Genomic DNA, 8,029 nt, shown 5'->3' with positions numbered 1-8,029 from the left:
ACAATATGCAGCTCTGGAGTGGAAGGGGGGGGGGGGGACTCAAGCAGGTATGATTTGATGTGGGGTTATTTTTTTTTTATTGAAATTATGATATTAGTTTGTGTGTTTTGTACATCTCAAGCTTTAAAACAACAAGATTGTCAAGTGGAAAAAGACATTCAGTTGCAAAATGTGTTGACAGTGCCCTCAAGTGGCACCAACAAGGAAGGCCACTGACTGAGTTAACGACCAGGACAACAAAAAGTTTAAGTCATCTAAAGCGCACGGTGGTTACTTTGCATAGGATAGCAGGCATGAGTACTTCAGGTTAGTGCACAGATGTTAATTGCAGATATTTTGCACAAATGACAATTTGAAATGTATTGGCGACACCCAAAAAAGTAACAAATAAAACACTATTTTTTTTATCATTTGTACATGTATAATAAGAAACAATAATACTTGTACATTATCACTTGGCAGGAGAGCCAAATGAACTGGCTTTTAAAGTACAAAGTCCACAAAAAAAAAGAAGACCAACACAATACAGTGGTGCCTTTACATAGAAGTTTTACATTGCAAGTAAAAATGTGAGTAACGAGTGAGATTCAGTTAGTCTGCGACTAGATGGCGGCAGCAAACGACACAACAACATTGATTTGCCTTACAACAGTCCATTTAGTTTAACGCTAACAAACAATACAAAACACCCTTGACGGGATAATGAATAGCATCTATGTGGCTGTGTTTTAAGCAATGAATATTTCAACACAAAGGACAGAACAAAACATGTCGGATGGGTAATATCACAATAATCGCTGGCATACATTCTTTATCCTCTGCAAAATCCCCTAACTGAGGAGTTCTGACTGGCTTCTTCATGTACGGTATATCTGTATGTCTATAGTATACTGCCCCCAGTTGGCCAAGGCACACAATACATTATGTTACTATGTTTTTATGAAGTACAATACGACAGAGGGCTATTTATTATTTGAAATAATTTTTCATTGTTTTTTTGTCGAAACTTGAAAGGATTTATGGCATTTCCATGAGGAAATTTGATTTGTGATACGAGTGATTTGAAATAGAAGCATGTTCATGGAACTAATTAACCTCTTAAGTCAAGGTACCACTGTACTGATATATCTGTCTACATTAAAAAAAAAAACAAATATTGGTTCCAATTTTACAATGAGACTACCAAAACAAAATGTGGAAAAGCTGAAGCGGTGTACTTTTAACATTCACTGCGCTTCACTTTTACAGAATTTGACTATTTTGTCATTCGTTCGTGTCTCGATTCATATAAGGACACACAGTGTTAGGTATTCCATTTTTGCATAAAATTTCCAACTACACTTCTATAATTTGGTTATGTTTAAATGTATACAAATCAAGTCTATTTGGCAAGCAACGACTACAACAAACACGCAAAAATAACGACGCGTCCACGTAAGAGACAACGTGGATATGGACAAACTCGCTGCAGGTAGTTTTGAGGATGTACTGTACTATGTACGGTTGTCCTTGCTTAGTCGTTACCACCGCAAAGCTTCAACAGCAGCTTCTTGTAGTCACCAGAGGTGTCGCCCTGACGAAAAACATACATTTAAAGACATGATTTTTTTGTTTTCATAATAAAGATGATAATTTAATTCTGAATGCAAAGTATAGCAGATCACACCACCCAAAAAAAAAGGGGGAAAAAATTTTTCTAAAATACTACATTCAATTCAATTCTAAATATAAAAGGAATACAATTACACCACAAAAAACTCTAAAAATATATCAATTTAAAAATCAAAGTGAGAGTGAAGAGGAGCGTAAAAGCACAGATTGTGTTTTCATCAGAGGCTGCAGCACTTCATTGCCAAGCTGCCGAATCACACTTGGTGATTAGCCTAGCGGAAGGGCTTCAAACGTTTTTATTCTATTTTATTGCAGGCCACGTAGTAGTTGTTTGCCGCCACCTTGTGGAATGTGCCAGCAATTACAAACCTTTCTGATGGGCCTCAATTACTCTTGGACTGAACATTGGGTGAAAATGGGAGGAAAGCGAGCGCGGCGATCAGACTTACAGAGATGTGAGTGTACAGCGACTTCCCGTAGGTCCTCACGTACGCCTGCCTGATGTCCAGCATGTCCATCTCGGAGCGGGACACCATAATCCGGACCAGCGTCCTGTCCTTGGTCCCGGCACCCTGTCACCAAATTGATCAATCGTTAGCATGATAGCATCATTGCCTGCCTGAGTCGTTTTTAACTTACTGTCATAAATTATATATATATATATGTTTTTTTAAGTATTCTACTGTGTGTGTGTGTGTAGTTTCTGGGTCAACAATCCGCAACAAGGTTGAGTGCAGGCTACTTGATTCTTTTGTTTGTTGAACTTGTGTTTTGGCTTGTTTTTCCCCAAAACCACGACAGCGGCAATTACGCGTTTTGGCGACCGAAATGATGCCCGTACCTGCATGGCCTTGTGCAGTCGCTCGGCAAAGTAGGCGGGAGTGTTCTTGATGCATTTCACTGGAGAAGAGAAGGACCACACATATTCATGATATTCACATTAGTTACGACTGCGTTAATATTACTCTACATCATGTGCAACTTTATTACTGGTAATAATTTGAAAAATGCAAGGAGATTCAACAGGTAGCCTAATGGATAGCAAGCAGAGCAGCACTTGTTTTTCTAACGAACTGTGTGTGTGTTAAGGGTGAGTAGTTTGACTTTATTTTCGTTGTATTTATACCACGACTAACTTGGTGCTTGACTCACCCACTGCTACCATGCCAGACTCCACATTGCCCGACATTTCCCTACAGATGCTCTTCTCGATGTCACGACCGCACATCTGCTGATACTCCTGGAAGACTACAAAAAAACAGTCCAACAATCATGTTAGTCTTATTTCCAAATGGGGGGGGGGGCGGGGGGGGGGGGGGTCAGATTCATCCTTGCCCTCAAAATGAGAACATTTGCTAAAGGTAAAGCCCTGTGAAAACTTAACTCATAGCACTTCACTTTTCAATACATTTCTTCTTTAAAATTCTACAACATTTTTGTTTTTTGGCAAATGAATAAAAAAATTAAGTGGGCCCATTTTCGAAACTGAAAACACTTGCATGTCAAATCAAGTTTTCCCCATTAAAGTGATTCTTGCTTGAATTAAGTTGTTCCTTTCCTCTTGCCAGAAAGTCTGTACCAAAATTGCCATTTTTCATCACTTTTTTACGGATAGTACTTTCATTTTACCAAACCCTTTCTGTCCCAAAATAGTTGCATGCCTAAATATTTGGTTATCAAGGTTTACCATGATTTCTGATTCAATAACGTTTTTGGTTTTTTTTAATACACAGAGTACAATGAATTGCAGGGGAAATTGTGTATACGTGATGACGAGGTTATTCTGCACTCATAATTTTCATGACTACTATTTCAAAGTATTGACCGAATTTCAGAGTTTTGAGGGAGAAACGCAAAGTGGGATAAGATATCTACCCACCGGCCCGCAGGTGAGGCTTGCTGCGGGCGCACAAGATGGCGTTGAACTGACTCTCATCCGTGCCCACTTTGTTCTCCCCCGCGGCGTACAGTTTCTGTCAAGGACACACGCAAACACGTGAAAGCAAGAAGCAACGGGAAGGCCAACGCAGAAGACAGCAGGACGGTACCTGAGCGTCCTGTTTGGCGAGCGATATGTCCACAGTGTCCCTTTCGTCACGGTTGCCCTGAATCCAACACTTCAGTTAGCGCCGCATGTCCTTGTTTATTTAATTCGATTTGCTCTACGTGTCGGTTCTGCAGTAAACTTAACACCCGGCCACTTCATTGTTTGAGGCCTGGCGTCTCTGAGAAGGCAGGCCTACTATTTGAGGAAAGGCGGTGCAGTTATCTACCTGGCAGAGGGAAACCAGGAGTCTTCGGAAGTGACCGGAGGTGTCACTGTTGATGGCGTCCTCCAGACTTTTCCCATACTCTGGAAACAAGGCGCAACATTTTAGGGAATGGGACGACATTAGTCACAAAATATATTCAAGTTCAAATAGACAGAAAAAGTGCTGCAAAGTCACACAGTGAGATCAACTCTCCCGAAAATAGTCACAGTGTAGAAGTACTTTCAGCTTTAACTCAATAGACATCATTTTCCCACTCTTAAGTTGGGGCACTCGCTCGTCTAATGAGGTTGTTAAAAAAAAAAAAAAAAAAAAAAAGTTGATAACCAACCTGCTTTGTAAAGCTTCACAATATCCCGAATCTCCGCGTTGGAGCGAGACGAGAGGATCTCGATCAGGCAAGCTTCGTCTGTCCCGGCACCCTGAAAGAAAAAAGGGAAACTTATCAGTGGAATGTTCATCGTGTGTTGTACAGTGGCGCCTTGAGGTACGGGTTCCATTGGTTCCGGGGCCACGCTTGCAACTCAAAACACTTCTTGCTCTAGCTTCTTCATTGCTTACTTTATATTTACTATACTGACAGTTAAAAATGTTATGCAGTAAAAGACGCCCCAAAAAAAAAAAAAAAATCCTCTGAAATTACATACGATCCCTATCCGTGGCAAGAAGCTGAAATTGGGAGCAAAACTCCAACAAGGCTCGAAGGTTAATTCAAAGACAATTAACTGGGAACCTGCCAACCTTTATTGCCTCCCTGAGTTCGGACGCGTCGAACTGCGCCGGACTCTTCATCATGGAGAGAACCAGATGCTCAAAGTTTCCAGTCAGCTCAGACTTCAGATCGTGGAGCAAATCCTGCAGGAGGGAAATGCGGAAAATAAAACAAGAGAGCGGGCGTCACAAGAAGACAGATTCTCGGTCACCTTGGTGTGCATCGTATGATAAACGTGAGTGAGGAGCACGCAAACCTTTCCGTAAGTTGTTTTGTAGGCTGCCACCATGGGAACTCTCTGCTTGTTGCTTCGGCTTCCCAGAAGCTCAATGATGGCGTTCTCGTCTGTGCCTGTACAAAACATTCCAGAATCTCAATTAGAGTGTGTCATGGTATCCCCCTCCTCTGTGGTGGCACTTTAATGGGTAAGTGTGGTAAGGTCAAACCAAACGTCAAATTAAGCAACTCACCGAAACCCTTCATTGCCTTCCGAAGAACTTCCACATCCCTCAGCGGATCGGCCCCAGGGAAGTCCTTAATAGAGCCTCTGTAGCCCGTCTATTTATACCAACAGAACAAAAGCTACAATTAAGAGTGCATTTTGCTTTGTGGAAAACTTGTGTCCTATAGCACATGAGTCATCTTACGGGGATGGCGGGTGCCTGAGGATTGGTTGGAACCCCGCTTCCGTATCCGCCTCCGCCTCCGCTGGGGTAGTTGGGCATGGGTTGCTGGCCTGGTGCCGCCCCTCCCGGGTATCCCTGCGGAGCGCCCCCTGGCTGCAAACAGACGGCAGGTGTCCAACGTCAATGTTGAAGTGGGCGACCAAACGGTAACCAGCAAAGAATTTTGAGTGAATTTGCTATTTCAGAAGGGTGTATCAAAGTGGTAGCCCTTCACATTATTCAGTACCCAAGAAGTAGCTGGTTGGTGACCCCTGGTTTAGAATTGCCGCAACATCTAGGCTCATTTCCTTGTTTTGCATTGTGCCGTATGTTAGCATTACGCTTGCTGACTTTTGTTATATTAGCATTTGTGAACAAGGTTCAGTGGACTTGGAAGATTTTACATACCGCACCATAGCCTCCTGGTGCCGCCCCCCAGCCACCACCTGTGGGGGAGGGGGGGTGGAAAAAATGATTACATTTTTCTTTGAGTCACCGTCAAAATGAAGCACTTGAGGCCTTACCTCCCGGAGGCATGGACGGAAAGCCGCCTCCTGGCTGAGGTTGTTGGTATCCACCGGCCTGAGGTGGGAAACCCCCAGCTGGGGCAGGGTAGCCGCCGCCCTGGGGAGGGTAGCCCCCAGTTGCTGGTGGGTAGCCACCCCCTGCCTGAGGGTAGCCGCCCGCCTGGGGTGGGTAGCCGCCGCCCGCCTGGGGTTGGTAGCCGCCGCCCGCCTGGGGTTGGTAGCCGCCGCCCGCCTGGGGTGGGTAGCCCCCAGCTTGGGGTGGGTAGCCTCCCGCCTGTGGTGGGTATCCGCCCCCTTGTGGTGGGTATCCGCCCCCTTGTGGTGGGTACCCGCCCCCTTGTGGCGGGTAGCCGCCTGACTGAGGAGGATAACCTGGGTAGCTCATCTCCACAACCTGAGAGTGACAAGAAGTAGCTACTTCTTTAAATGTCATATCAACAGAAACATGCTCAGTGTGATATTTTAGTTCCTGATCATGTGATTGGTTCCCCAAAGGCCTGCATGTTCTATTTACCATTTGTATCAAAGCAATAGAATTTAATCAACATGGCTGGCTGTGGAATTGACCATTGTTAGTTAAGGTTAGGCTAACAAAAGGCTAAATATTTACAGAGCACTATAGATTCCTGTTTCACAAGAGCTTTTTGTGTGACTTCCCTACATTGGATTGTTGTTGACATGCCACAACTGTTGCTCCTGACTGACTAGTACTTATGCCATGAAAACGTTGGGACAATCAATTTGGGGAGCAATGTGAATAGGTCATGTTTGTAAGTAATCAATGTTTTTTTTCGTGAGTTGATTTGTTATGGAGGATTTTAGAGGAGTTTCAAGTGCTAATGTTACTGCTTTATTGTTCTTGTGTGCTTTCAAAGGTGCCTTTAAATAAAATGCATTATTATTGCTATTGTACTACATAAGTGCCGTCGTCTCATATTGGCAGTCTACGTAAAAAAAAAAAAAAAAAAATTTTTTTAAACTCAGTCATTTCAGCGCCGCCTGTTTTCAAATTTCCTCATTTGGACCCAAACGCACCGAAAGTTCACAAACACGACAAAGGAAGTAGAAATGAGCCAAAAATAGTCATTTTAAACGTAAACGAGGTCAAAGTAAGCCCGAAAGCAAAAGTGCAGTCTTATTTTAGGTTCAGGACAATGATGACAATGAAATGAATATTTTGCGTTTCCACTTTTCTTCTTATCTTTTCGATTTTACAAAGTGCAGGGGAAGGTCGCATCACATCACACGGGCGTGTGGTTTCGTGATTTGTCCTTTCATAAGCTCGTTTTAGCAATAACGATAAAATGACAAAAACGTCATTTTGAAGTAATTGATGAGACTATTCGCCTGATGACATAAGACATTACATAACAACACCCCTTCTGCACCCCCCCGGCAACCCTCGAGGGAGTTAGCCTCCTTTTAGCATCCGCTCGATTAACTCGTTAGCTTGCTCGCAAGCCGTTTAATTCAATGCAGAACGGCTAAAACAAAAAGGACAACGACTGGAAAAAAGAAAAGAAAAAAAACGCTCGTTCGGTCGCTATGCTATTATGCAACGTTTCCCGTTGCTCTTCTTGTCCGGAAGGGGGGAAAACGATTTTACATTGCACTGGCAAGTCAGTAGAAGGTGGGGGAACAACGGCAGTATAATTCAACAATGGACGTCGTCGTCTGAGTGTCGTTTAACAAACAACAACGTTTGTTCAAAATAAGAACTAAAGTAGCTTAACTTACGTGTCAAAGGCTGCTGTGTGCTCCAGGAAGAGAGGGTCGATAGGGGGAGTGGAAGTAAAGGGCGTGTCCTTGAAGCACAAGTTAAAAAAAAAAAAAAAAAAAAAGACAACCTTTGCACTCTGCTGATCATCTTATTGGGTTTCACTTGTTGTTGTTGTTGTTCTGTTGCTACGGACACATAAATAGCTGACAAATTGGGCACAATGCAACAGCTGTGGCAACAATATTGGTCGGGACAATACTGGTCATTGAAATTGTCACACTCTACTTAAGTAGAAGTACGGATACTATTGTGAAAATAAATAAATAAATAAATAAATAAATGGTCAAGAAATAACTCTTGTTTTCCGTCAGCATCGCTGGCCTCATCCCAACTTCTTCAGTACCCTGCCTTTAGGGATGAGGTAGCGAAGACTCAAGACAGTTTCATCCCTCAGGCTGTCAGGATGAGAAATTTTACCGCCTTATGACATGAACTGTGTCACGTCAAAACATGAAATTTCACAC

At 43.1% G+C, this 8,029-nt stretch overlaps 1 protein-coding gene across 1 annotated transcript; it reads right to left on the bottom strand.

Moving 5' to 3' along the window:
* Positions 1-60: 60 nt before the first annotated feature.
* Positions 61-7,680, bottom strand: LOC147128753 (annexin A4-like). Its single transcript, XM_086016287.1, has 15 exons — positions 7,523-7,680; positions 5,783-6,179; positions 5,667-5,704; positions 5,241-5,372; positions 5,064-5,151; positions 4,850-4,944; positions 4,623-4,736; positions 4,213-4,303; positions 3,885-3,964; positions 3,660-3,716; positions 3,491-3,584; positions 2,764-2,859; positions 2,453-2,511; positions 2,061-2,183; positions 61-1,573 (listed from the first exon to the last, which is right to left on the bottom strand). The coding sequence occupies exons 2-15, from the start codon at positions 6,168-6,170 to the stop codon at positions 1,514-1,516; spliced, it is 1,515 nt and encodes a 504-aa protein (XP_085872413.1). The 5' UTR covers positions 6,171-6,179; positions 7,523-7,680; the 3' UTR covers positions 61-1,513.
* Positions 7,681-8,029: the final 349 nt, after the last annotated feature.

The sequence above is a fragment of the Filicampus tigris genome, chromosome 19, assembly GCF_054856515.1.
Source record: "Filicampus tigris isolate MCC_2025a chromosome 19, RoL_Ftig_1.0, whole genome shotgun sequence".
In the NCBI taxonomy this organism is placed as follows: Eukaryota; Metazoa; Chordata; class Actinopteri; order Syngnathiformes; family Syngnathidae; genus Filicampus; species Filicampus tigris.
The sequence above is the reverse complement of the archived record's forward strand: the minus strand, read 5'-3'. Positions and strand labels throughout refer to the sequence as shown.

Coding starts and splice junctions, on each gene's coding strand:
- LOC147128753 (XM_086016287.1), bottom strand. CDS start 6,170: ATGAGCTACCCAGGTTATCCTCCTCAGTCAGGCGGCTACCCGCCACAA. Junction 4,945..5,063: donor GAAGGCAATGAAGGGTTTCG/GTGAGTTGCTTA, acceptor TGTTTTGTACAG/GCACAGACGAGAACGCCATC. Junction 4,737..4,849: donor ACAAAACAACTTACGGAAAG/GTTTGCGTGCTC, acceptor TCCCTCCTGCAG/GATTTGCTCCACGATCTGAA.